This window comes from Mauremys reevesii, linkage group 24 (assembly GCF_016161935.1).
Source record: "Mauremys reevesii isolate NIE-2019 linkage group 24, ASM1616193v1, whole genome shotgun sequence".
Classification (NCBI taxonomy): Eukaryota; Metazoa; Chordata; order Testudines; family Geoemydidae; genus Mauremys; species Mauremys reevesii.
Window position 1 is genome coordinate 17419893 of NC_052646.1, and position 27776 is coordinate 17447668.

The 27776-nt window shown below is 64.4% G+C and overlaps 2 protein-coding genes across 3 annotated transcripts; both read left to right on the forward strand.

Annotated features, from left to right (window-relative positions):
- Window positions 1–826: 826 nt before the first annotated feature.
- On the forward strand, window positions 827–7631 carry ETFB (electron transfer flavoprotein subunit beta). The gene is made up of 7 exons (XM_039513520.1): window positions 827–1011; window positions 1541–1696; window positions 3822–3980; window positions 4995–5057; window positions 5750–5908; window positions 6849–7030; window positions 7495–7631. Exons 1-6 carry the CDS (start codon window positions 955–957, stop codon window positions 7017–7019), a joined length of 765 nt encoding a protein of 254 aa, XP_039369454.1. The 5' UTR covers window positions 827–954; the 3' UTR covers window positions 7020–7030; window positions 7495–7631.
- Window positions 7632–8988: 1357 nt separating this feature from the next.
- Window positions 8989–15964, forward strand: VSIG10L (V-set and immunoglobulin domain containing 10 like). Of its 2 annotated transcripts, none has more exons than XM_039513518.1 (11): window positions 8989–9109; window positions 10611–10943; window positions 11308–11571; window positions 11746–12030; window positions 12323–12577; window positions 13297–13569; window positions 13716–13985; window positions 14488–14601; window positions 15290–15351; window positions 15478–15621; window positions 15804–15964. In XM_039513518.1, the coding sequence occupies exons 1-11, from the start codon at window positions 9049–9051 to the stop codon at window positions 15948–15950; spliced, it is 2208 nt and encodes a 735-aa protein (XP_039369452.1). In that variant the 5' UTR covers window positions 8989–9048; the 3' UTR covers window positions 15951–15964. The 2 variants fall into 2 exon arrangements, with proteins under 2 accessions (XP_039369452.1, XP_039369453.1); XM_039513519.1 differs by having other exon boundaries at window positions 15799–15946.
- Window positions 15965–27776: the final 11812 nt, after the last annotated feature.

The window sequence follows — 27776 nt, forward strand, 5'->3', positions numbered from 1 at the left end:
GAGGAGAAGCGTCTCTCAGCCATGCTGACCCCCCCGATCTGTTCCAGGCACCTGCCACTGCCAGGCGCGGAGGAGGGAGCGACACCCGCACGGCCGCCCGAGAGGATCACCTGGCTCGGGGTGATGCCCCCGCAGGGCGCTCGGACGCCTGGGTCCCCCGTCTCGCCTCCCAAGCTGAGCTATTAAACCCTCTCTGCCAGCCAGAGATGCCCCGCAGGACTCGGGACCAACTCGGCTCCTCTGGTGTTGGGATGCAGCCACCTCTGGGGTGGGGCCGCGGGGGAACAGCCGCATATAACAGCGCGCGGGGATCGATGGCCCCGCCTGGGGGCGCAGCTGGGTGTAACTAACGGCCCGGACGCCTGGGTTCCCTCCCGAGGGGGCGGGGCTCCAGGGCCCGGGCGGGTCCAGCCCCGTCAATCTTCACCGGGGACGTCAGAGACCCGCCCTTTGTGACTGGCAGCTGGCGCTGGGTCACGTGGCCCTGCCCGCCTCATCCCGTGGCCGCGGAGATGCAGGCTGCGCGCCGATTGGTCGGCGTGTTGAGGCCCGCCCATCGGGCACGGGGATTGGTTCCGGGAGAGGTACTGCCCCCATCGTGCTTGGTCAGGTGGCTAAAGCCCGGTCTGGCCGCCATGATTGGCTGGTTCACGAACCGTTGCACGTTTTGATTGGTCGGCTTCGGGCCCTCTATCCACTGATAGCGCCGATTGGAGTCACTCTCTCCTGATTGGACAACCGCGCGGCCTGGCTGCGACTGGCTGAACGCCCCACATGCCGCGTCCCCATTGGCCGAGACTGCGGTCACGCCTCTGAGCTACGCCGGTTGGTTCCGCCGCCGGCCCACCCCTCAGCCTATTGGTCGCAGGGCTCCAGCCCCGCCCTGCGGCCTGACCCCGCGCGCTGATTGGCTCCGATCCAGGAAGGGGGCGTGGCCAGGCGCGGAGCGGGGCGATGGCGGCGTTGCGGGCGCTGGTTGGGGTGAAGCGGGTCATAGACTATGCCGTGAAGGTGGGCGGGGCTCGGACGCCTGGGTCCCTGTCCCGCGGGGCGGGGGGCGCTCGGACGCCTGGGGCCCTGCCCGGGGGGGGGGCGGGGGGCGCTCGGACACCTGGGTCCCTGTCCCGCGGGGCGGGGGCCGGGGGCGCCCGGGCACCTGGGTCCCTGTCCCGAGGGCGGGGCAGGGGCGCCCGGGCACCTGGGTCCCTGTCCCGAGGGGGCACTCGGACGCCTGGGTCCCTATCCCGGGGGCGGGGGGGAGCGCCCGGACGCCTGGGTCCCTGTCCCGGGGGAGGGGGGGAGCGCCCGGACGCCTGGGTCCCTGTCCGGTGGGGGCGGGGGCGCTCGGACACCTGGGTCCCTGTCCGGTGGGGCGGGGAGCACTCGGACGCCTGGGTCCCTGTCCCGCGGGGCGGGGGGAGCGCCCGGACGCCTGGGTCCCTGTCCGGTGGGGGCGGGGGGAGCACCCGGACGCCTGGGTCCCTGTCCCGAGGGGGGGCACTCGGACGCCTGGGTCCCGCGGTGACGCTCTGCCCCCCAGGTGCGGGTGCGGCCGGGCGGCGGGGTGGTGACGGACGGGGTGAAACACTCCATGAACCCCTTCTGCGAGATCGCGCTGGAGGAGGCGGTGCGGCTGCGGGAGCGGCGCCTGCTGCAGGAGATCGTGGTGGTCAGCTGCGGGCCGCAGCAGTGCCAGGTACCCCATGGGCCCCCGGGCCAGGTACCCCCATGGGCCCCCGGGCCAGGTACCCCATACCCGCGCCGCCCCGGGCCAGGTACCTCCCATAGCCACCCCTCCCCGGGCCAGGTACCTCCCATAGCCACCCCTCCCCGGGCCAGGTACCTCCATAGCCACCCCGGGCCAGGTACCTCCATAGCCACCTCCCCCGGGCCAGGTACCTCCATAGCCACCACCCCGGGCCAGGTACCTCCCATAGCCACCCCTCCCCGGGCCAGGTACCTCCATAGCCACCACCCCGGGCCAGGTACCTCCCATAGCCACCACCCCGGGCCAGGTACCTCCCATAGCCACCCCTCCCCCGGGCCAGGTACCTCCCATAGCCACCACCCCCGGGCCAGGTACCTCCCATAGCCACCCCGGGCCAGGTACCTCCCATAGCCACCCCGGGCCAGGTACCTCCCATAGCCACCACCCCGGGCCAGGTACCTCCCATAGCCACCACCCCGGGCCAGGTACCTCCATAGCCACCACCCCGGGCCAGGTACCTCCCATAGCCACCACCCCGGGCCAGGTACCTCCATAGCCACCACCCCGGGCCAGGTACCTCCCATAGCCACCACCCCCGGGCCAGGTACCTCCCATAGCCACCACCCCCGGGCCAGGTACCTCCCATAGCCACCACCCCCGGGCCAGGTACCTCCCATAGCCACCACCCCGGGCCAGGTACCTCCCATAGCCACCACCCCGGGCCAGGTACCCCTAGCCACCACCCCGGGCCAGGTACCCCATAGCCACCCCGGGCCAGGTACCCCCATAGCCACCCCTCGGGCCAGGTACCCCCATAGCCACCCCGGGCCAGGTACCCCATAGCCACCCCCGGGCCAGGTACCCCATAGACCTCCTCTGCCCTCCTACTGCCCCCGCTCCTACAGACACCCCTGCCAGGTACCACCCCCCCACGCCAACAGACCCCACCTGCCAGGTACCGCCTGTCACGGCCCTGCACCCCCGGCTTCCTGCGATTCACCGCGACTTGCATCCGAAGAAGTGGGTATTCACCCACGAAAGCTCATGCTGCAAAACGTCTGTTAGTCTATAAGGTGCCACAGGATTCTTTGCTGCTTCTACAGAACCAGACTAACACGGCTACCCCTCTGATACTTAACGCAGAAGGTTTATTCAGACGACAGGACACAGGCCCAGACAGGTCTTGCAGGCACAAACAACAGGATCCTCCCCAGTTAGGGCCATCTTGGGGTCCCAGGAGCCCCACATCCCCACTGGGGGGTCAGAGCCCTGTCTGGGCTCCCTCCATCCCCAGCCAACTCCTCAAACTCTCACCCCCCAGCGTCTCCTCCCCCCCTTTGTCCAGCTCCCCGGGCAGAGGGGTCCCCTGGCCTCTCACCCCTTCCTGGGTTCTCCCGTTACCTGCTCAGGTCTCCTCCCTCAGGTCAGTCTCCCCTCCCCCAGTGCAGCCCCCCCCCCCCGTCAGCATTCACAGCCCCCAGTAAGAACAGTCCCAGTTCCTCACCCCACCCCCCCCGTGCTCCTACAGACCCCCCCCCCCCATGCCAGTACTGTCCTGCCCGTCTCTGGCAACATCCCCTGGCTCCCCTGACCCCCACTGCCTCCCTACAGCCCTCATCGCCTCCCAGACCCCAGTGCCAGGCACTGCCCCCAAGCTTGTATAGACCCCCAGTGCCAGGTACCAGCCCCCAGTGCCAGGTACCAGTCCCCCTCCTCTGACAGCCTCCTTCCCCACAGCTCCCCTGACCCCCGCCTCCCTACAGCCCTCATCACCTCCCCAAACCTCCAGTGCCAGGTACTGCCCCCGGCTCATATAGACCCCTGCCTTCCTACAGCCCCCTCCCTGGTGTCAGGTACCGTGCCCCCTCCATGTTTCCTGACCCGACCCTCTTCCCGGTACCAGTCCCCACCCCGGCTCCTCCTGACCCCGGCCTCAGCCCCATTGGCAGAGGAGAGCTGCTGACCCCGGCCTCAGCCCCATTGGCAGAGGGAGAGCTGCTGACCCGCCCCCTCTGGCTGCGAGGCCAAGGGCTGGGCGGGCCCCGGGCTCGGGGGCGCGTGTGTTGGGTGGGTCCTGCCCAGCCTGCCCTGAATTCGAACTCCGCCCCCGCAGGAGACCATCCGGACGGCGCTGGCCATGGGGGCCGACCGGGGGCTGCACGTGGAGATCCCAGCCCCCCAGTACGACAGTCTCGGCCCCTTCCAGGTGGCCAAGATCCTGGCGGCGCTGGCCAAGAAGGAGGGGGTCAGCCTGGTGCTGCTGGGCAAGCAGGTGAGCTCCCCTCCCCCACCCTGCCCCACGGGCCCATCTGCCCCGGTATCCCGCCTGCTCCCCACTCCTCCCCCCTCTGCCCCACGGGCCCATCTACCCCGGTATCCCGTCTCCTCCCTGCCCCTCACCCCTCCCCCCTCTTCCCCACGGGCTCATCTGCCCCGGTATCCCACCTCCTCCCTGCCCCCACTCCTCCCCCTCTGCCCCACGGCCCATCTATCCCGCCTCCTCCCTGCCCCCCCCTCTACCCCACGGGCCCATCTACCCCGGTATCCCACCTGCTCCCTGCCCCCCACTCCTCCCCCCTCTGCCCCGGTATCCCGCCTCCTCCCTGGCCCCCACTCCACCCCTCTGCCCCACGGGCCCATCTTCCCAGGTATCCCGCCTCCTCCCTGCCCCTCCTCCCCTCTGCCCCACGGGCCCATCTGCCCCGGTATCCCGCCTCCTCCCTGCCCCCCACTCCTCCCCCCTCTGCCCCACGGGCCCCTCTACCCCGGTATCCCGCCTCCTCCGTGCCCCCCACTCCTCCCCGCTCTGCCCCCCGGGCCCATCAACCCCGGTATCCCACCTCCTCCCTGCCCCCTCTCCTCCCCCTCTGCCCCACGGGCCCATCTGCCCAGTATCCCGCCTCCTCCCTGCCCCCACTCCTCCCCTCTGCCCCACAGGCCCATCTACCCGGTATCCTGCCTCCTCCTCCCTGCCCCCCACTCCACCCCCTCTGCCCCACGGGCCCGTCTACCCCGGTATCCCGCCTCCTCCCTGCTCCCCACTCCTCCCCCCTCTGCCCCACGGGCCCATCTACCCGGGTATCCTGCCTCCTCCCTGCCCCCCACTCCTCCCCCCTCTGCCCCACGGGCCCATCTGCCCCGGTATCCCGCCTCCAACCCCCTCTGCCCCACAGGCCCATCTACCCTGGTATCCCGCCTGCTGTGCCATCCCGGCTCGTGACGCTGCTCCCTGCGGCAAGTGATGGGAAGGGCCCGTCCTGGGTGTGACTTGTTTTCTCCTTCCCAGGCCATCGACGACGACTGCAACCAGACGGGGCAGATGACGGCGGCGCTGCTGGACTGGCCCCAGGTGGTTGCCCCCCTGGTCGGGGGGTCCTGGCAGCGGGGGGTTCTGGAAGCTGCTGAGGGGGGGCATCCCAGCCGTGGCGGGGGGGCAGGGGGTTGGATCCTGGCAGAGGGCATCTCTGGGAGCTGCAGGTGGGGGAGGGTCGGATCCCAGCAGCAGGGGGGGCTCTGGGAGCTGTGTGGGGCAGGGTCAGATCCCAGCAGTAGGGGGCTCTGGGGAGGTGGATCCCAGCAGCGGGGGCTCTGGTAGCTGTGTGTGGGATCCCAGCATGGATCCCAGCAGCGGGGGCTCTGGGAGCTGTGGGGGGGGGGAATCCCAGCAGCGAGGGACTCTGGGAGCTGTGTGTCGGGGGGAGGATCGCAGCAGCAGGGGGCTCTGGGATCTGTGGGGGGCAGGGTTGGATCACGGGAGTGGTGGGTTCTGGGAGCTGTGGGGCAGGGGGGATCCCAGCAGTGGGGGGCTCTGAGACCTGTGGGGGGGAGGATCCCATCAGCGGGGGGCTTTGGGAGCTGTGGAGGGGGAAGGGGGTTGGATCCTTGCAGCAAGGGGGTTCTGAGAGCTGCGGGGGGGTGGTTGGATCCTGAGAGTGGTGGGTTCTGGGAACTGTGGGGCAGGGGGGATCCCAGCAGTGTAGGATTCTAGGGGCTGGGGGTGAAGGATCCTGGGTGATGGGCGCTAACCCCCGGGCCCTGCAGGGGACCGGCGCCTCCGCGCTGACGCTGGAGGGGGAGCAGCTGACGGTGGAGCGGGAGGTGGACGGGGGCCTGGAGAGCATCCGGCTCCGGCTGCCGGCCGTGGTGACGGCCGACCTGCGGCTCAACGAGCCCCGTTACGCCACCCTGCCCAACATCATGGTGAGGTGGGGGGGAGGCCGCCTCTGGGGCGGGGCTGACCCCTCCCCCGGCTCAGAGACATAGCCATCTCTGGGGCGGGGCAGGGGCTGGTTATGTGGGGACCCTTCCCCGGGGGTGCAACCTGGAAATAGGGGGCTGAGCCCCCTTTCCCTCTCCTGGGCTGACTGGCCGCAGACCCCTCCGGGCGCTGGCATCCCTCAGCTGCCAGCAGGTGGCGCCCCACACCCAGCCAGGCTGCGGGCATGCGCCCAGAGCCGCTCACCCAGGGAAAGGCCCCGGCCTGGCACCCCACAGCTGTACCCGCCGGCCCTGGGCGGCTGCCTGACCAGTGTACGTTCATCACCCAGCCGGCCCCGCCCTCGGTGCGGACCAGCCACGCGCCCGCCTTCGCCAGAGGTTTCCCGAGTGCCCCGTTTTAGGGAGAGCTCAGAGGCGACTGACCCCCGAGAGCTGATTGGTCGCCATCACAGGGCAGAGAGCAAAGAAAAGGGAAGCTAAAGGCCCAATGTCAGTCTGACACCATCTCTCACTGGGCAGGGTTGAGATCTGCCACTTTCTCACCCCGCTGCACGTTGCCGGCCGTAAGGCACCGGGTTCCCTCCCATACCAGGACCAGGCTCCTCGGTTGAAATTTTCTCTTCCCCAGCGCACTGGGTGCTGCCAGCGTAGGTGCAGGAGGAGAGAGGCCGAGGCAGAAGGCCGCCGTACCTTGGTGTATCCCCTCAGGCCGTGTGCCTGGCAGCCGCGCACCCTGATGGGACTCCTGGGTTCTGTCCCAGCTCTGGGAGGGGAGTGGGGTCTAGTGGTTAGAGCAGCGGGGGCTGGGAGCCAGGACTCCTGGGTTCTGTCCCAGCTCTGGAGGGGGGATGGGATCTAGTGGTTAGAGCAGCGGGGGCTGGGAGCCCGGACTCCTGGGTTCCACGCCTGGCTCTCTCCCCAGAAAGCCAAGAAGAAGAAGATTGAGGTGCTGAAGGCGTCGGACCTGGGGGTCGATCTCTCCTCCCGGCTGGCCGTGGAGCGCGTGGAAGAGCCGCCCCAGCGCCAGGCCGGCGTCAAGGTGGAGACTGTGGACGACCTCGTGGGCAAGCTGAAGGAGGGGGGCCTGATCTGAGCCCCCAGCCGGTGAGTGCGGCCCCTGCCCCGGCTCGCCCCTTGCAGACGCTGACAGTGCTGGGGAGAGAACCCAGGAGTCCGGGCTCTCAGCCTCTCCCCCCCCCTCCCCGTCCACCAGCTCTAATCACTAACCCCCGCCCCCAGCTGGGGGGAGAACCCAGGAATCCTGATACCCAGCCCCCACCCCAGCACTGCTCTAACCACTAGAGATCACTCCCCTCCCAGAGCTGGGGAGAGAACCCAGGAGTCCAGGCTCTCGCGCCCCCCCCAGCTCTAATCACTAGGGAACTCAGGAATCCTGATGCCCAGCCCCCCCCCCCCCCCCCCGGCACTGCTCTAACCACTAGAGATCACTCCCCTCCCAGAGCTGAGGAGGGAACCCAGGAATCCTGGCTCCCTCCTTCCTGCTCCCCCCATAACCCGTGGAGTCCCCCCCCCCCCACTGATCTCTCCGTGGCTTGTTTCTCTTCCAGCCCCTCCTGGAGCCGCTGCGCCCGGCTCTCCTGCTGCTGTGACGGGCGGTGCCCCTGGGGGTCCCCGGGACCTGGCACTGCCCCCCGTGATTGTAACCGTGCTGCCTTCCGGCCCCGCGCCGCTGCTCCGTCAGCCCCAGGGCTCGGGACCCATAAACCCCGCTGGGTCTTTGGAGAGTCGCTGTCCGTCTGTCCTTCGTCCGGCCCAGCCCGCCCGCCAGGGGCCTGGCTTTGGGGGGCCGCCCAGGCCCAGAGGCGGGGTTTGGGGGGGCTGAGGGTGGGGCGTACAGGGAGCGGGGGTGGGATTATGGGCAATCTGGGGGTGGGGTTTATTGTAGGATGGGCGTGGCTTGGGAAGACAAGGCGGGGTTTAGTGGGGGAGAGGAGGGAGGAGTGGTAGGGGTGGGGTTTATTGTAGGATGGGCGTGGCTTGGGAAGACAAGGCGGGGCTTAGTGGGGGAGAGGAGGGGGGAGTGGTAGGGGTGGGGTTATTGTAGGATTGGGGTTGGGTGGATGGCGGCCTGGGGGGGGCAGTGGGGGCGTTACTGGCTGAATGATGCCCAGGAGCTGCTGCAGGGCCCCCCAGGAAGGCCCGGACAGACGGGGGCCCCTCACCGGAGCCGGGATCCATCCCTGCTGGGCTCAGCCAGGCGGCTCCTCCCCTCGCTCCCACCCCAGGAGCCTGGAGGAGGAGCCGAGGGGGCGGAGCCTGCTGTTCCCCTGGGGAACTCCCTGCCCCTGGATGCCCCTGGGCTGCCGGCAGAGCTCGGGCCTGGGGGGCAGGGGGAGAGGAGCCCCCCCTGGTGACAGCCCGGCTCCCCCACCTTCCTCTGCCGCAGCTGGCCAGGTCAGTGCCCATCCTGCCGGAGATGCGTCTCGGCTCCTCCAGCCGGGCCCCCCGCGCGCCCCATCCCGGCTCCGGGCGCCAGGCCTGGGGGGGCTTTCAAAATGGGTTCATCAAATCACTGCCCAGGATGGGGGGAGGATCCCCCCAATCCACCATGGAAAGGGGGGTTTGGAGTGTTCCCCGCAGGCAGGGGCTGGCCTGGGGGGGGTCCCTGCAGGGTGAGGAGGGGGGAGGTGGTTTCGGGTGTGAACGGCCCCCTGAGCCGGGCCCCCTGCTGCAGGTGGGGGGTGTCTGGGAGTCCATCTGCTTCCAAGCCGAAGCGCTGGTCACCCCCCCCCCCCAATTTCCCCGGCTCTGCACTGGGGGGCTGGGCCCTGATGCAGCCACCTCTGGGCTGGAGCAGCCGCATATAATGCTGCAGGGGGGTGGTTTGCTCAGATGCAGCCGGTTTCGGGGGGGGGCAGTGGAGGAGCAGCCCCGCCCCACAGAGGTGATGATGCTTGTGGCTAATTACACTGGCTTCCCCGCCAGGGACCCTCCTGTGCGCCGCCCCGGAGCTATTCCTAGAAAGGTCCCGACCGCTCCCGGGCAGATTCCTCCTCCTCCCCGGGCACACCCCGCCCCTCCCCCGCCGGCTTAACCGGTTCCCCGCCCGCATCGCCGGGAGCCCTGAGCCTTTGTCCGGCTCCTCCCCCCCCGCCCCTGTCATGGCCGGCAGGTGCCCGGACACCTGGGCCGGCGCCGCCCGGCTCCTGCTGCTGCTGCTGGGTGAGTCCGGGGGGCCCGGCCCAGCCGGGGTCCGGTCCTGAAAACGTCACCGGGACAGACTCGCTCAGGGAAGATTCACCGGAGCCTCCAGGGCACCCGGGGACCTGCCCCCCCCCACGGGGCGGGGGATTCGGTGCCCCCTGAATTGGGGCGGGGGGAGGAGACGGCTCGGGAGAGAAGCCAGGATTTCTGACCCCCCCCCCCGCCCAGAGAACCCAGGAGTCCTGGCTCCCAGCTCCCTTCCCCCCCCCACCCGTTCCCCCGGCCCATAGAACCCTGGAGTCCTGGCTCCGCCCCGACTAGAACCCCACCCAGAGACCAGGAGTCCTGACCCCCACACTAACCCCCCCCGCACCCAGAGAACCCAGGAGTCCAGGCTTCTAGCCTCCCCCCCACTGTAACCACTAACCCCCCCCTCCCCTCCCACAGCGTCAGGCCCCATTTGACCCCCCAGGGACCCGATGAATCAGCCGCAGCGAGCGCCCCCCTGTGGGCTCAGCCCCCCCATCTGCCAGCGCCTCTCGCGCCCCCCGCCCCGACTCAGCCCGAAGCCTCTGGGCCCAGGCCCAGCCCACGGCGCCGGGCTGCTTCCAGGGGATGGTAGGGACGGCTCAGCCAGTGTGGAGATGCGGCCACCTCTGGGGCGCAGCAGCTGGGGAACAGCCACATATAACACGTGTGGGGGGACAACTCCCCGGGCTCAGAGCTGCAGCTGCCTCTGGGGTGGGGACACTGGGGAATAGACACATATAACGGGGACGGCTCCCCGGGCTCAGAGCTGCAGCTGCCTCTGGGGCGCGGCAGCTGGGGAACAGCCGCACACAACGCTGCTCGGGCGCAGCTCGCTAGAGTTGAGGCCGGGAAGGGAGGTGGATCCTGTGTTAAATCCAGGCACAGGAGGGATCCGGCAGCGGGAAATCACCCTCCTGGGCTATTAGCAAATCACCTGGGCCACGAAGGAGCCAGGCGGGTCGGGAGTGAGGGGCACCGGCAGAGCTGGGGGTGGGGAGCACAGGGCTGGGCTAGCAGGGGCTGCGGTCGGGAGTGAGGGGCACCGGCAGAGCTGGGATCGGGGGGAGCCCAGGGCTGGGCTAGTGGGGGCTGCGGGTCGGGAGTGAGGGGCACTGTTCTGCCAATACCTGTCAGGCCTGGCTCTGGGAGGGGAGTGGGGTCTAGTGGTTAGAACAGGGGGCGCTGGGAGCCCGGACTCCTGGGTTCCATCCCCAGCTCCAGGGGGGGAGTGGGGTCCAGTTATATCTGGAGGGAGCTGGGAGCCCGGACTCCACTGGCTGCCCATAGCTGGCGCGTGGGGTGGGGTATGTGTGGGTGTCTGGGGGCTACAGCGGGTGGGGGGCGACTGACAGAGGAGAGGATCCAGTCTCTGTGTTGGGGGTGAGGGGGCAGGCGGTGGGGGGAGGGGAAAGGCTCCCTGGGACCCCTGGCTAGGGGTGGGGGGTGGAATCGAGCCCAGAACTAACCAGCCTCCCTCTGCCCCCCCCAGGCCCTGTGCTCCCCTTCCCCCTCCAGCTGCCACCCGGCCCCCTGGCGGTGCTGCTGGGGGGGAACCTCTCGATCCCGCTCTCCTACCCCCCGGCCCAGCCGCCCCCCAGAATCGTGTGGCAGAGGAACCGGACGGTGCTGGCAGACGGACACCTGGGTCCCAACGGCTCGGTGGCCGTGGCCTCGGCCTACCAGGGCCGGCTCAGCGTGGACCCCCAAGGGGGCGCGCTCGCCATCGCCCCCGTGGCCCTGCAGGATGCCGGCCCCTACACGGTCGAGGTCTTCCCACTGGGGGGCCAGGTGTGGAGGGGGGACGTCCAGGTGGAGGTGTACGGTAAGTGGGGGCGGCCCGGACGCCTGGGTTCTGTGCCGAGCCCTGGGAGGGGAGTGGGGTTTAGTGGTTGGAGCGGGGGAGCTGGGAGCCAGGACACCTGGGTTCTATCCCCCCTCTGTGGGGGGGTGTCTAGTGGATAGAGAAGAGGTGGGAGGGGTTGGGAGTCAGGACTCCTGGGTTCTCTCCCCTCTTGGAGGGTGCGGGGGTGGGAGGTCTAGTTGATAGAGCAGGGGTGGGGGGCTGGGAGTCAGGACTCCTGGGTTCTCCCCCTCTGGGGGGAGTGTCTAGTGGATGGAGAAGAGGCGGGAGGGGCTGGGAGCCAGGACTCCTGGGTTCTCTCCCCACGCCTGTTTCCCCCCTGCAGAGCTGGTAGGGAATGTCTCCGTGACGCCCCCGGCCCTGGCAGTGAGCGAAGGCGCCAGGTCGGCCGCTCTCACCTGCGCCCCCGTGCGGGGCACCGTCACCTGGACCAGGAACGGGCAAAGCCTGGACCCGAACCCCCGGTACCGGGTCTCGGCTGGGACCCTCCAGATCAGCCGGCCTGAGCGGAACGACAGCGGCACCTACAACTGCACCGTGTCCAACCCATTCGGCACCGGCGCCGGCGCCGCCCACATCCGGGTCTATTGTGAGTGCAGGCCGGACGCCGGGGTAGATGGGCCTGAGCCGGGCCAGAAAGGTGGGGAGGGGGGCGGCCTGGGCCCATCTGGGGCGGGGATCCCGGGCTGCCTGGGCCGAGGGGGGAGCAGGGGAGACCAGACTCGCTCCCCCCGTTCTGACTCGGTTCTGGTTCCCTTCCCAGACGGGCCGGAGCCCCCCACGATCAGCCTCTCGTCGGACCGGGACCCGGAGCCCCGGCGCTACGTCCGGGTGAACAGCACCGTGACGCTGGCCTGCCGGGCCCCCTCGGACCCCCCCGCCCAGATCTACTGGAGCCTGGCCGACGCCGGCGACCCCCTGGTCCCGGCCCAGCCGGAGCTGACGCTGCCCCGGGTGCAGCTCAGCCAGGCCGGGCTCTACTCCTGCCTCGCCAGCAACCCGCAAACCCAGCGCCAGCTCCGCGCCACCCTGATCCTCACCGTCACCCGTGGGTGCCCCCGGGCCCTTCCCCTCCAGGGGGCGCCAGCTCCCGTCTCTCCCCAGGGCAGGGGGGCAGGGAATGGGGCACAGGGCTTTCCCCGCTAGGGGGCGCCGGGTTCCCAGACAGCCCCAGGGCAGGGGATTGGCTGGCTCAGGGGGGCGGGGAATGGGGCAGGGGGCCTGTCCCCTCTAGGGGGCGCTAGGTTCACAGCCAGCCCCAGGGCAGGGGATTGGCTGTCTTGGGCGTGGGGGAGGGGCTATGGGGCTGATCTGTTTCTCTCTCTCTCTCCCCCCTCCAGAGATCCCCCCCGGATCCCCCTTCTGCTCCCTGGACTCGGTGGCCAATGGCACGGCCCTTCGCTTCCTCTGCTCGTGGCCGGGGGGCTCCCCGGCTCCCAGCCTGAGTCTGCAGGGGCTGCCGGGGGGTGAGGAGCAAGGGGTCGGCCCCACCCTCGAGCGGACCCTGAGCCCCCCCCTGCCCGCCCTCAATGGTACCCGGGTCACCTGCCTGGGGAGACACCTCGCCGCCGAGGGGAACTGCAGCATGACACCCGGTGAGACCCCAGCCCCACCGCCGGGGTGCAGTGCCGGCTTCGGCCACCGGGGGCAGCACTGGGCTGGGGCACTGACCCTGACCCTAATTCTAGGGAGGGGCTGGCACCCCCAGGGGGGAGGGGCAGGGGGTCCCTGCCATGTGGGCGGGGCATGGGCCATGTCGGCAGAGTTGGTGTTCAATGGATGGGTGGGACGGGAGGAGTGAATGCAGGGGAGAGGCCCTGATGTCCAGTGGGTGGGGCATGAATTGAGTGGGCGGGGCTAGTATCCAATGGGTTTGGCCTGGAGTATGGGGGCGGAGCTAAAGTCCAGCTGGTGGAGGCAGGGCCAGGACACTATGGGTGGGGCTGGCCTCCAGAGGGAGGGGCCAGGATACCATGGGAGGAGCTAGTATCCAGGGGAGGGCCAGGACACTGTGGGAGGAGCTAGTATCCAGGGGAGGGGCCAGGACACGATGGGAGGAGCTAGTATCCAGGGGAGGGGCCAGGATACCATGGGAGGAGCTAGTATCCAGGGGAGGGGCCAGGACACTGTGGGAGGAGCTAGTATCCAGGGGAGGGGCCAGGACACTATGGGAGGAGCTAGTATCCAGGGGGCGGGGCCAGGATTCTGCAGGTGGGGCTACCGCCAAGGGGGAAGGGCCTGGACGATGGGGCGGGGTTAACACCTGGGAACTCCACCCAAATCAACTCCCCAACTCCCCTCCCTCGCCCCCCAGAAGCCCCCTCGGGGGTCTCTCTCTCATTCCAGGCCTCCCTGGCCCCGGGGGACACTGTCCTGCTGGATCTGCAGTGCCGGGGCACCTACCGGCCTGTGGAAATCGCCTGGGCCCGGGACGGGGCACCGCTGGGTCCAGGCGGGCGGTACCGGGTCAGCGCCGACGGGGCCCGACTCACCATCAGCAACTTCACGGCCCCGCAGGACCTGGGGGGCTACTCGGTGCGGTGCCAAAACCCGCTGGGCTCGCAGGAAAGTAACCTCACGCTGACGGGTGAGAACCCAGGAGTCCTGGCTCCCAACCCCCCCCCCCCACCACCACCACCAGACCCCACTCCGTTCTCCGAGCTGCGGATGGAGCCCAGGAGTCCTGTCCCCACAGATCTCCCCGGCCCCTCTAACCCACCCTCCTCCCTGCAGGTCCCTCCGTCTCCGGCTGGACCCTGGTGCGTGGTTCGGAGCCCGGCTCGGCCCGGCTGAGCTGGGCGGTGCCAGAGGGCTCCGTGGTCACTGGGTTCTTGATCCAGATCCGGGCGGCCGGGGAGTGGCAGACGCTGCAGACGCTAGGGGGCGCCACTCGCTCCAGCACCGTGGGGGGGCTCCAGCCCCACACCTCCTATTCCTTCCGGCTGCTGCCCCTGCTCGGAACCCAGGCTGGGGAGCCCAGCCACACGCAGACGCTCCTGCCAGGTGAGTCCGGGGGGCTGGGAGCCAGGACTCCTGGGTTCTCTTTCCAGCTCTGGGAGGAGAGTGGGGTCTAGCGGTTAGGGCAGAGGGGCTGGGAGCCCGGACTCCTGGGTTCTATCCCCAGCTCTGGAAGGGGAGGGGGGTCTGATGGTTAGGGGGAGCTGGGATCCTGGACTCCTGGGTTCTCTTTCCAGCTCTGGAAGGGGAAGGGGGTCTGGTGGTTAGAGCAGAGGGGCTGGGAGCCAGGACTGCTGGGTTCTCTTTCCAGCTCTGGGAGGGGAGTGGGGTCTGGTGGTTAGAGCAGAGGAACTGGGAGCCAGGACTCCTGGGTTCTCTTTCCAGCTCTGGAAGGGGAAGGGGGTCTGGTGGTTAGAGCAGAGGGGCTGGGAGCCCGGACTCCTGGGTTCTATCCCCAGCTCTGGAAGGGGAGGGGGGTCTGGTGGTTAGGGGGAGCTGGGAGCCCGGACTCCTGGATTCTCTCCCTGTCCCCCTTCTCTCTCTGCAGCCTCTACCCTGAGCCCCGGCGCCATCGCGGGCATCGTGTTGGGCTCGATCCTGGGCATGATCCTGCTCCTTGCCCTCCTCGTGCTCCTGATCTGGTTCCTCCGGGCGCGATGGGGTGAGTACGAAGCCGGGGTCCCCCCCTCCCCCCGCCGAACATCCCGGGAAGGAGGTCTAGGGGCAGGATACGCTGCTCTCGGCCAATCAGATGCAAGGGTAGAATTGTTACCCTGATCCCAGCCAATGGAAGGGAGGGCTGCTTTTATCCAATCAAATGCAAGTGGGGATGGGGTTGCTAAAATATGTGCTGACCAATCAGATGCAGGGGTGGTCATTGAACTGTTTCTAGCCAATCAGTTGCAAGGGGTGGAGTCAATGAGATGTTGTCCAATCACAGCCAAAAGACAGAATTGGTCTCCTGTTCTCAGCCAATCAGGTGCCAGGATGGGCTCAGTGGCCTTCTACTGCCCAAGCAAGAAGAAGGGGCCATTGTCATTGGCCAATGAGCACCAAAGGGTCATGCTGCCATTAACCAATCCAAACGCACTGGCTCTGGTATTATCCAATTGGAATTCGGGGCGGGAGAGGAGAGACATGGGGCTTCGGGCACCAGCCAGTCAGAATTCACTGTTTCAGTTGGGGAAGGGGGGCTGGTACTGGCCAATCAAAATACAGGGAGATAGGAAGGGGCGTGCCCTGGCACCAGCCAATGAGAAGCAAGGGAATCAATCAGTGGTCTTACCACCAGCCAATGAGAATTGGGTGCTCCTGGCACCAGCCAATCAGGCTCCTTTTCTCCATCCTAGGAAAGAAGGAGAAGATGCCCCTGACCCCGCCCGGGACCCGCCAGCATTACCTTCCCCGTCAGGTGAGTGCGAGGGGGCGGGGCCAGATGGGGCGGGGCCTAGCGCTGGGTTCTGCCGAGGATGACTGGCCCGTGCCTCAGTTTCCCCATCCTGAAGCGGGACGCTGACGACGCGTCGCTCTGTTCCAGTTCCCGCACGGGAGAGAGTCCGACCCCGTCGAGCCCCCGGCCCCCCCCTCCCGGGCATCTTCGCGCTGCTCCTGGGGGGATGGCGACTTGTCCTTCATCAGCTACGAGGAGCATCTGCGCATCCACGGCCCCCCCGCCCCCTGGGTAAGTGCCCCCCCCGCGGCACGGTGCCCCCTGCTCAACCCTCGCCCATCCCCCCAGCACCCTGCTGCCCCCCCTTTGCAGCACGGCACCCCCTGCTGCTCCCCAGAGCTCTGACTGCCAGGGGAGAGCCCCCACCCTGCCCCCGACTACGTCTCTCATTCGCCTTCCTCTCCCCAGCCCAGGCGCCCTGGAGACGGCAGGGGCCCTGGGCTCCCATCTCTGGCCAGTTGGCAGGGCCCCAGGACAGCGCGCAGCGCCACACGGGTGTGACTGGCACGGGAGAGCCAGCGTGGGAGCCAGGCGTCCGGGAGAGCCTTACAGGGGACTGAGTGCCAGCAATGAACCCAGGCGTCCGGGAGGCATCGATAGAATGGACTGATCCTGCATAGGATGAGGCTCTGTGGGCCCCCCTCCCCCCTGAGTGTCCCCTGGTCCTGTGCTGGCCCCCCAACCTCCCCAGAACTGACTATGGGACTAGCAGGGGCCACATGCTTCTGCTGGAAGAAAGGGAGTGGCCAGGAGGGGGCAGGACTTCCTGTTTTTCTTGGTGTGCTTGGGGAGAGGGTGGGACTTCCTGTTTTTGCAAATGATCTCAGGTTATACATGGCTCTGATTAGCTCTCTGGAGAGAGCGAGAGGGAGAATTACATCTGTCTGTGCCTGCTTCCCCCACCCCCATCCCCACCTCTTGGTCCACCCATCCCTCCATCCATTAATCCTTCCATCCATCCATCTCCATCCACATCCATCCAGCCCCGTACATAACCCACTATCCTTCCATCCACCATCCATCCTTCCTCCCTCCCTCCCTCCATCTGTCCACATCCATCCATCCCCAGACACAGCCCTCTATCCTTCCATCCATCCATCAACATACATCCCCATCCATCCAGCCATCTCCGTCCACATCCATCCAGCCCCGTACATAACCCACTATCCTTCCATCCACATCCATCCTCCCTCCCTCCCTCCCTCCATCCGTCCACGTCCATCCATCCCCAGACACAGCCCTCTATCCTTCCATCCATCCATCCATCAACATACATCCCCATCCATCTCTGTCCACATCCACACTGTCCTCTATCTTTCCATACATCCTTCCTTCCTTCCTCCCTCCCTCTCCGTCCACATCCATCCAGCCCCATACATAACCCACTATTCTTCCATCCATCCGTCTCCGTCCACATCCATCCATCCCCAGACACAGCCCTCTATTCTTCTATCCATCCATCTTCATCCTTTCATCATTCCTTCCTTCCTCCCTCCATCCATTCATCCATCCCCATACACAGCCCCCTATCCTTCCATCCATCCATCCATCTCTGTCCACATCCATACACTGTCCTCTATCTTTCCATCCTTCCTTCCTTCCTCCCTCCCTCCCTCCCTCCCTCTCCATCCACATCCATCCCCATACATAACCCTCTATCCTTCCATCCATCCTTCCTTCCTCCCTCAATCCATCATCCATCTCCGTCCACATCCATTCATCCCCATATACAGCCCTCTATCCTTTCTTCCATCCATCCACATTCATCCTTCCTTCCATCCCTTCATCCTTCCTTCGATCCATCACCATCCACATCCTTCCCTCCAGCCATCCACATCCCCGCCCCCAAAACGCCTCCATCCATCCTTCCAGCCCCATCGACCCATCCTCCCCCCACCTGTTACACGGATGAAGACGCCTGGTTTTGCTGGCTGGGGGCGGGGTGGGGGAGGGAGGACGGGAGATTGACAGCGGGTGTTTTGGCAGACGGTGCCACTGTTACAGGTGATTAGTTTGGTGCGTAACAGAGCGATTTATATTTTTAATAACATGTTTCTGGAACTTTTCTTGCCAATCCAACCCCTCCCGCCGGCGCCTGCGGCGGAGGCGGGTGTCTGCTGACTACCTAGACTGGCCTGAATCCACAGGGAAAGACTCGGCAGTGGGGCACATTTCCTTTTAAACACAATTAACCTGTGGAACTCCCTCCCCCATGATCTGAAGGCCAGGGAGAGCCTGGAAGGACTGGAGCTGCCCCCTCCTGCTGTGTGTTTTCCTGGCTGCAGCCCACGCTGACCCCCCCCCCATCTCAGCCCCTCCCCCCAGGGTCCCCCCCACCCCCGCTCGCGGCACCCCCCCCCCCCCCCCGCATGGACAATCTGTCCCATCCAGACTGATGGACCATGGATTTGAATCATGGCCCCAGCGCTGGCCTGTGCAGGGCCCCAGCCCCAGGCATGGGTGGGGGGCAGCCCCCAGGCTGGCTGATCCATGGGGCGCAAGGGAGGGTAACAAACCAGGACAGGCCAGGGAAAAGAGAGACCCTAAGTAGGAGGTGAGATGGCAGGGGGCTGCGGGTCGGGATTGAGGGGCACCAGGCGGGGGTGGGGCAGGCCTGGGATACGGTATCTGTGCACATAGAAACAGGTGCCAACAACCGATACTAGAACCCAAGAGTCCTGGCTCCCCCTTAGGCCTCCCCCCACCACACCAGACCCCACCCCCTTCCCAGAGCTGGGGATGGAACCCAGGAGTCCTGGCTCCTGGCCTCCCCGCTCTAACCACTAGACCCCCCTTCCCTCCCCCCGGGCCCTTTAATTTGCCCCTGAGCCCCGGGGGCTCCCAGCCACCTCTGCAGCTGGGAGCCCCGGGGTGATTTAAAGGCCCTGGGGCTCCCAGCCACAGCCGGTGCCCCAAGGCCTTTAAATCTTGAGGGGCCCCGCCTCTTCCTGTTGAGGCCACGCCCCTTCTGGGTGAGGCCACGCCCCCTCAGGACTCCAGCTGTACGGGTCAGTCCTGTAAGTTACTTTCACCCGTGTGCGCGTCTCCCCAGAGCTGAGCCACCGGGGGGGGGGGCTCCCTCCATCCCGCCCCCCATCCAGCTCCTCCTCCAGCCATCCCCTGCCCCCACCCACCCAGCCCCCTTCTCCCCCTCCATCCTGTCTCGCCACCAGTCCGCCTCCCCCTCCCTCCACCCCATCTCCTCCCCCTCCAGCCAGCCCCGCCCCATCCTTCTTCCCCAATCCAACCCCCACCCATCTATCTACACGCCCCCCTCACCCACTCCCCAACCATCTAGCTCCATACACACCCCTCCTCAGCCCCCACCAGCCATCCCCGCCCCTCAACCAATCAACCCCCACACAACCATCTCTCACCCCTCCCTCCCTGCTCATCCTCCAACCAGCCACCCCACCCCATCTAGCTCCACACACACCCTCCATCCATCCATCCTCATCCCCTCCAACCAGCCACCCCACCTACTCCCCAACCATCTATCTCCACACACCCCTCCTCACCCCTCCCCAACCATCCATCTCCATACACCCCGCCCCTCCAACCAACCAACCCCACAACCATCTCTCACCCCTCCCTCCTGCTCATCCCCTCCAACCAGCCACCCCCACCCCGTCTAGCTTCATACACCCCCTCCCTCACCCACTCCCCAACCATCTATCTCTACACCCCTCCCTCCCTCACCTCCCACCAGCCATCCTCTGCCCCATCCTTCTTCCCCATGCACCCCCACAACCATCTAGCTCCATACACCCCCTCCTCCCCACTCACTCCCCAACCATCGATCTCCCCACACACCCTCCATCCAGCCTCCCACGGAACGGCCGGACTGGGTCAGACCGAGGGGCCATCCAGCCCCGTCTCCCGTCTGCTGCCAGTGGCCAGTGCCAGGTGCCCCAGAGGGAAGGAGCCGAACAGGGAACCAGCACGTGACCCATTCCCAGCTGCTGGCAAACAGCGGCTCGGAGCCCAGCCCCACCCCACACCAAACGCCAGGCCTGGGGCGCTGCTTTTATTGCATTTTATTGGAAAAAGGAGTTTCGTGAATTAGTTTTGATGATTTTTTTTTCACGTTGGTTCCCCCCCCCTCCCCCGCCCCCCATGGAGTTTGGACAAATTAAACAAAAGGGTGTTTTGAAAAGGAAAATCGAGTGACTCACCCGAGAGACCCCGGCGAGTCCCTCACGAGGGGGATCCAGGGGGCATGGGGGGACCCACCCCCTATGGCCCCAGACCCCCGGTGGGAATGGAAGACAAAGTGGCTTTTTAGTGGTTTCTTGCAATAACGTTTTTTTCCCCTTTTTTTTACAATAGATTTTTTGTCCTTTTTTCCCAGTTGTGTTGCAAACGTTGAGGTACAGAATCGAGCCGCATGCCCTGCCCCCGGTGCCCCGCACGGCCAGCACGCCCGGCCTCCTCGGGGGGGGGGGCTGCTGCGGCCCCTGCGGCCTGCCCCCCTCGGCCTTCCCCGCTGCTTTCCTCCTGCTCCCTTCTCCGGCCCCTTCCTCCCTCGGCTACCCCTCCACTGCTTCATTCCTCCTGGTCCCTTCCCTGGTCCTTTCCTCCCCGGCTACCCCTCCACTCCCTCCGCTGCTTCATTCCTCCTGCTCCCTTCTCTGGTCCCTCTCTCCCCGGCTACCCCTCCACTCCCTCACATATTCCAATTCTCCTTCCTCCATTTCTCCTTCCACTCCCTTTTGCATTCCCTTCATCCTGCTGCTCACCTTCCTCTCCTCCCTTCCTCTTCTGCCTCCTTCCCCACCTCCCTCCCAGTGCAAGGTGCACCCCAGCCCCTCCCACCCTTAACCTGCCCCACGGGCCTGAGATCCCAGCACCACCCCTGGCTGGAGAGAACACGGACTCCCCCCTCGGGGTCACCTGCAGCAGCCACTCAGCCCTCCAAAGCTCTTACACCCCATCAGCTACCCCCCCCCCCTTGACACCTGCCTGGCACTGGGAGAAACCAAGTCAGGAGCCAGCCACTGCTTTGCACGAGCGCTGAGCGTGCAAACCGAAAAGGAGGCCACGTGGGCGGTTTCCCCTTCTCTAGCTGGGGTTTGCACTGTGGTACCACGTGGCTTGCACCATGTTTCCATGTTGACAGTCCGCACACGCTGCTTACAGCTGCTTTGCACAGTGTCACTGCATGCGGGCCGCCACGTTTACACCGGCCTTGCACAGTGTTTACACCCTGTTTACACGGACTTGACGTTAGGTCTGCAGAGGCCTTGCCCCACGTTTCCACTCAGTTTACACGTGCTCGCTGCACGTTTACACACACTGGGCTGAGCGTTTACACCAGTTACCCGCACTGTCCGCACCGCGTCCACGCCGTTTCCCCGTGCTTCCAAGACAGGGCGTGACGTGTCTTCTGCACAGACCAGACCCGCTGCCTGCACCAGCCTTGCACTGTTGCCACGTGGCTTTACACCTGGTTTACGTGCAGGTTGCAAACCCTTTACCCCCTGTCTGGCAGGCTGATGCACTCGGTGGGCGCCGGGCTGCGCCTCGCTCCACAGAGCCGACGAGGAGTTTGCACAAAACGGCCATTGGGCTTGCACGTAGCGTGCCTGAAATGTGCACCGGGTTCACGTGGGGCTTGCACCGGGTTTGCTCAGGGTTACATGCTCTTGTGCGTGGGGTTTACACCCTGTTGAGATGATGGGCACAAAGCGGGTGTGGACACCGTTGCCGCATGCGTTACCCAGGGGTCAGCGAGGGGGGGGCTGCGGGTGCTTTACACGGCACGTACAATGGGCTTGCGTGTAACGGCCTCATGCTTTGCACAGACTGTACAGCTCATTTACATGTATTTGCATCTGCGTTACACTGAATGGACACCCGCATGCCCTGTACACACGCTGCTTTACCCAGCGCTCAGGCCCTGCCCCCCCAGTGTTTGCGCGTGATTTACCCAGAGTTTGCACCTTGTTTACATGGGTTTGGCCTGTAGTTTACCCCTCATTCACCCTGCTTTACCGACAGCTCACGCCACGATTACGCGTTGCTTGCACCGCTTTTGCACAGCGTCTGCTCCTTGTTTGCACAGGCGTGAGACCCGGTTCATAGCAGCTGAGCGCTGCCCGAGTCACCCGTGGACGGGTGCAAATCACATTCTCACCGGCCATTTGCTGCGTTCGATCGCAGCAGGGTGTAAACACAGCGTAACCCCAACGGAGTCGCTCCACACTCGCGCTGAAAGCAGACGCTGGCTCACACGTGTCCTTATTAACTAGCACTGACACGTATTGCACGTGATTCGTCATGTTACATGATACAGCATGGCACGTGGTTTGCATATTTACTACCGATAGCGTGTACATGTAACTCACATGCTTAGCGTGTGTTAGTGCACGTGATCTCCATCCTTAGGAATCTCCTGCCTTAGAGGTTTTTAAGGTCAGGCTTGACAAAGCCCTGGCTGGGATGATTTAGTTGGGGATTGGTCCTGCTTTGAGCAGGGGGTTGGACTAGATACCTCCTGAGGTCCCTTCCAACCCCGATAGTCTCTGATTCTATGATCTCTGCACATGGCTGTGGCAGACATACTGTTTACATGCAGTAGCGGGAAACTTACATGTGACTTCCACACAGTTAACAAATGATTTACTCATGGGTAACGCATGCTTTGCTCATGCTTCACACAGTGGCTTACTCGTGATTTGCATGACGTTTGCACATAGTTTACGTGTGTTCTGCCCTGTGTTGACTCATGGGTTGCATATGATTTACTCATGCGTTACATATGGCTTACTCGTGATTAGCGTGTGTCTTGCGCATCTGGCTTTCACATGTTCACTCATGAATTCCACATGCTTTGCATATGATTTTATGCACTGCTCACTCGTTTGCAGGTGGTTTACTTGTCTACACGTGATTTACTCACGGTTTGCACATGGTTTACTCATCGTGTGCATGTACTTTAGATCTTCTTCATTGCTTGCAAGTGCGTTGCGTCGTTTACACACGGTTTACGCGTAGCTTCCACATGCCTTGCACATTGTTCACGCGCGCTTCACATACGGTTTACTCATCGGTTACATGAGTCACTCGCTCACATCAGCTTTACACAGTGTCCGCACACAGTTTGGCCCTGTTTACCGACGCGTCAGCCGGCCCTTTCACACGGCTGGCTTACGCTTCCAAACTCAGCATCTAGCTTCACTGTCAACACACGGCGAAGTAAGCGAACAACCTCGCAAAAACGACAGAAACCGTTATTCCACTCACGGAAACTCAATATTACCACCGAGGGCTTTTGGCAACAGAAATAACAAAGGGTCAGACCCCAGGGGCCAGGGAAAGAACTGAGAATCCGTATTCTAGTCTACGCGCTCGTGCCACAAAGACGGAGGAACGTTGCCGAGTTATGTGGAGTGACTCCAGATGCCCCCTAGGGGAGCTAAGATCTGAATCGAGCCCTGAGCTCTGAACCATCTTGCAACTTGGGCTCTGAGCGTTCCCATAATGCCCTGGGCGGAGGAAGCCATGTTTTGATCCCATAATGCCATGCAAGCAGCACGAGCTTTCAGGCTGGCGAATGAACCCATTTACACACCCGAAGTAGGTTGAAATCTCTCCCCTGCCCAGGGCCGGCTTTAGGCCGATTCCCCTGCCCAGCGCCTAAGAGGGCCCCACACCCAGTGGGGAGCTGGAGCCGGTTCCCAAGCTCCGGCAGCCGTCCGCCCCGGCCCCAGCTCCCCTCCCCCTCCCCCTCCTCCCCTGAATGCTCCGCCCCCTTCTCCTCCCCCTCCCTGCTTCCCGCCAATCAGATGTTCGCGCGGGAAGCCTGGAAACAAGCAGGGGCAGGTAAGCTGGGGCGCGGGGCGGAGTGGGGGGGGCGAGGAAGGCTCCAGGGAGGCCCAGTGCGGCCCCGACTCTGGCCTGGTGGCGCGGCTCCGGCTCCAGGTGGCCTGGCTCCGGCCCAGCTCCGGCGGGGGTAAGTGGCATGGTAAGAGACCGGGGGTGGGGGGTTGGATAAGGCAGGGGCAGCGAGTCCCGGGGACAGGGAGCGGGTTGGGGGGGATCGGGCAGAGGTTCTGGGGGGCAGTCAGGGGATGGGGAAGGGGGGGGGTCGGGGCAGTCAGGGCACAGGGTGAGTTGGGTAGGGGGTGGGGTCCTGGGGCAGTTAGGGTGGAGGGTCTTGGGAGGGGGTGGTCAGGGGACAAGGAGCAGGGGGGGTTGATGGGTTGCGGTTTCTGAGGGGTGCAGTTGGGGGCAGGACATGGGTGGGGGTCGGATGCGGGGGGGATGTACCCCGACCCGCGTTCCCAGTGCCCAAAACGGAGCCGCGACAGCCGCCGGGGGCTGGCAGGTGGGATGCCGCGTCCAAACGCTCTGTCCCGGTTTCTCCTGGCCACCCAAGAGCGCCGCTGGCTTCCGAACGAACCGTTACGCCTGGCCGGGATGACGTCCCCAGAGCGAATCAAGCTCCAGCTCCATGACGTGCCGGGGCGAGTTGCAAGGCCCGGGAAGAGGGAAGCGGCGAGGAGCTCGTTCCGGGTGCCAGTCCAATGGGCACGTTGGGTCATGAGAATTATCCAAGGCTCCGTCGCTCTCCGGGCGCGCGGCAGGGAGAACAGAGTCACGCTGAGCTCGAAGGCAAAGCAGAAGGTGGTGGGGACGGAGCTAACCGCAGGTCGGGTCGGCGTTTGCTGGTGGTGGCCGGAGCTCAGCGAGATGAGACTTTGGGTCAGGGCAGCACAACTGCTGTGCGAACGCGACGGAACAATGCCGGGGCGCCGGGCGAAAACCAAACGAACACACGTCCGGCACGGCCGATGCCAACCCCGCGGACGGTACCTTATTCCTGCCAAGCCCCTTCCACATGGCGACCGCAGCGGGACGAGCGCTCGACACACCCGGATCTGCTAACGCCGGCTGAGATTTGTCTGCACCCTTTGTTATGAGGCGCCAGGGAAACACCGGCCCGAGGACGAAATCCGCCTTGCGTCTGACGCGCATGCAGAGGAATCGATGGGAAATAATCCTGCAGAGAAGAGACCCTGCGGTGCGGCCCAGTGACTCCACGTATCTCCCCGATAGCCCAGCGAAGACGCTGCTGGCACCGAGGCGGCGTTAACCTCGTCCCTCGCAGGACGAAGGCTCCAGCGTGCGAATTGTCGCTCAAAGGATTTGACCGGCGTGTGGCGTGATACAGCGGTTTTCAGCCTGGGCTCTGCAGGTTACGCCGATGGGGGCCGTGCCCCCCTTCCAAATGTGTCTGGGTCTGCAAATGAGGAAAGGCTGCAGGGCACCGGGGTAACGTCGCTTGGCGTCAGCCCCCAGAGACAGTCACCGCTGAGCTCCGCACCGGCCCGGAGGCGTCTCGCCGCCACGGTTCTCGTGGGAAGCCCAGCACGACGCCCCGCGCAGCGCTCCCGGGGGGATGCAGCCGTGCCGCGGACAGGGGGAGCAGTTACACCTCCTGGCGAGAGGCAAGTGACCAAGCGGGGGAAAGGCTCCGGGGCTGAAGCACCCACCAGCCACAGCTGTTCAGCGGGACCCCCAGTCAGCTGTTCGGTGGGAGGCGGAGGCTCTTGGGGAGGGTGGAGTGGGGGTGGTAAGAGGCAGATCGAAGGTGGGACCTTGGGCGAAGGGGCGGAGTGGGGGGGCGGGGTGTGGGGGCAGAGTGAGGGGTGGGAAGAGGCAGATCAAAGGTGGGACCTCAGGAAGGGGCAGAGTGAGGGGAGGGGCCTCGGGGCACAGTGGGGGGTGGAGCCCCCCCCAGGAAATATAAAAGTCAGCGTCTCTGGGATGGCTGAACCCGGGGCACCAGGCACGGACGGGTCTTGGAGGCCGGAGCATCGGGCCAGTGGTGTGTGAAATACCCTGCGCTCCCCAATGGAGGGGCGTGAAGCGGAGAACGCGGCTCGTGGGGAACCCCCGCCTGCCCGCCCGGACGCTGGGGACTCCGTGGGGTGAGTCCTGCGGGCGGGGCTGAGCAAAGCAGGCCAGGAGCTAACGCATCAGGAACGCCGAGTCGTCAACCTCCGGAGCGACGTCCCGGGGGCGCCCTGGGGTTCAGGGCAGAGGGGGCTTTCCCACGATACCCGACTCGCCCCAAAACCCACATACACCAAGAGCCGAAGCTGGCCCAAGGGGGCCACACAGGAGGAAGGGAGCAGGGTCCCCCTAGGGCTGACGGCTGTTGAGTCCATGACTGTGATGTCACCGGGGGGGTGATTCCATAACTGTGACATCAGAGATCAGGCTGATCCCATGACTGTGATGTCACCAGGGAGGGTGATTCCATAACTGTGACATCAGAGATCAGGCTGATCCCATGACTGTGATGTCACCAGTGAGGGCGATTCCGTAACTGTGACATCAGAGATCAGGCTGATCCCATGACTGTGATATCACAGGCGCTGATGACGCCTGGACTCTGACGTCAGGCTCAAAGCTGGGACGACAGAGGATGCCGCCACCGAAGCTATGACATCACAGGTGCCCGGTAGTGCCCCCCGCAGGTAGGAAGAACACCCACACACACACCTGCTCTCGCTCCAGCCAGCGCGGAGACCCCGTGAGCACGGTGTGAAACACAAGGGTCAGATACTCCAACAAGCCGGGATTCCCAGGGACCCTGAACTGTCTAGTTCTCCTGGGTGCCCATCACCGTGGCATCTGGGTACCGCTCCTCCAGGCCCGGCCCCACTGTACCAATGGGGAAACTGAGGCAGGGCACCACTTGCTCAACATGTCCCAGGAAGTCTGTGGCAGAGCCGGAAATAGAACCCAGGCGTCCGGAGGCCCAGGCAGCCTCCTTCTCTAGCTGGGGTTCTGGCTGACACCGTAATACACCTAATAAATAGCACACAGGGGTCCTAGGCCATGACTGCAGTGCCTGGGTGTTACCGTAATACACCTAATAAATGGCACTCGAATGTACAGCACCTGGCGCGATGGGGCATTGGTCCATGACGGGGGTTCCTGGGCACGACCGTCACACACCTGATCAATAATAACGACCGCTAGTTAGTGAATCATCTTCCTTACGGAGTTTTGTGTTTGCTGGCACCGCAAAAATAACTAACTAACTTCGCTAAATCTAGCGCCTGGGCAAAAGACATTCACAATTGTTCTAAAAACCCAAAGGCCCTTCCCAGGGGAGACCAAACCAAACCTTTGTCAACCCGGATTTTGTCTCCTGGACAAAACCAAACAAGCATATTTTTATACCGAACAATATTGGCTCCTAGAAATTAAATTCAAATAGCCTACGAGAAAAAAGAACCTCGAGACAATACACTTAATACATAACAAATTAGGCTTTTAAATTCTTTAGACGTCTTTGGCCACCACAGCCCTCAGGCCACTGCGCTTCGTTAAAAACCAAATCAAATTAAACAAAAACCTAAGAAATTCCCAGACCAAAAACTTGGGGACCTTTGTTAATATCTCAGTCAAGGTGACCAAGTTTCTATTTCTCAACCCAGCCCTGACTCAAGGGTCTGATCCGATGCTGTTTTTTCTCCTGTTCTGTGTTGAGAAAAAAATCCAGTGGGAATTTTTCCCCCACCGGAGTTTCAGGATGTTCTCCAGAGCAGATGGCAGGATACCAGCCTAGATGGGCCCACGGAATAACCCATCATCCTAGGACCTTAGAGGATCAGTGATGGAGGAGATGTTTACTGGGTAATACGCCTGGAATGAGCGCTGCCCTCATGCTGTAAGCACGCACACACCTCTCTCCCAGGAGACCCTACAATAACAAACCAAGCCTGCACAGCCCCTGGCACTCCCAGCAGACCCTACAATAATAAGCCAAGCAAGAACAGTCCCAAGCACTTCCTGGAGACCCTACAATAATAATCCTAATTTGCACAACCCTCAGCCATCCCAGAAGACCCTACAATAATAAGCCAAGCCTGCACAGCTCCTGGCATTCTCAGGAAACCCTGCAATATTACACCAAGTCTTTACAGCCCAGCCATTCCCCGGAGGCCAAATAACAACAAGCCAAGCGAGCAACCTCCAGCACTTCCAGGAGACCCTGCAATAACAGACCCACGTGTAATTCCTTCCAGCCAGCCCCCGAAACAGTCCGGGAAAGTCCCAGGTCAGGTTCATTAACTTAATTTCATTAAGGTGATAAATATCAAGCTGGGACCGTTGGGTCTCTCAGGAAAGTTGATCCTGAGTCCCCTGGTTTTGTTATTGTAGGGTCTCTTGGGACGGATAGGGCTGTACACATGCTGCTTTGTTATTATAGGGTCTCTCAGGAGGGGTTAGGGCGACCAGCCAGCAAATGTGAAAAATCAGGACAGGGGATGGGGGGTAATAGGAGCCTATATAAGAAAAAGACCCAGAAATCGGGACTGTCCCTATGAAATCAGGACATCTGGTCACCCTAGGAGGGGTGGGGC

Coding starts and splice junctions, on each gene's coding strand:
- VSIG10L (XM_039513518.1), top strand. CDS start 9,049: ATGGCCGGCAGGTGCCCGGACACCTGGGCCGGCGCCGCCCGGCTCCTG. Junction 9,110..10,610: donor GCTCCTGCTGCTGCTGCTGG/GTGAGTCCGGGG, acceptor TGCCCCCCCCAG/GCCCTGTGCTCCCCTTCCCC. Junction 15,352..15,477: donor AGCATTACCTTCCCCGTCAG/GTGAGTGCGAGG, acceptor GCTCTGTTCCAG/TTCCCGCACGGGAGAGAGTC.
- ETFB (XM_039513520.1), top strand. CDS start 955: ATGGCGGCGTTGCGGGCGCTGGTTGGGGTGAAGCGGGTCATAGACTAT. Junction 1,012..1,540: donor TCATAGACTATGCCGTGAAG/GTGGGCGGGGCT, acceptor TCTGCCCCCCAG/GTGCGGGTGCGGCCGGGCGG. Junction 1,697..3,821: donor GCGGGCCGCAGCAGTGCCAG/GTACCCCATGGG, acceptor CCGCCCCCGCAG/GAGACCATCCGGACGGCGCT.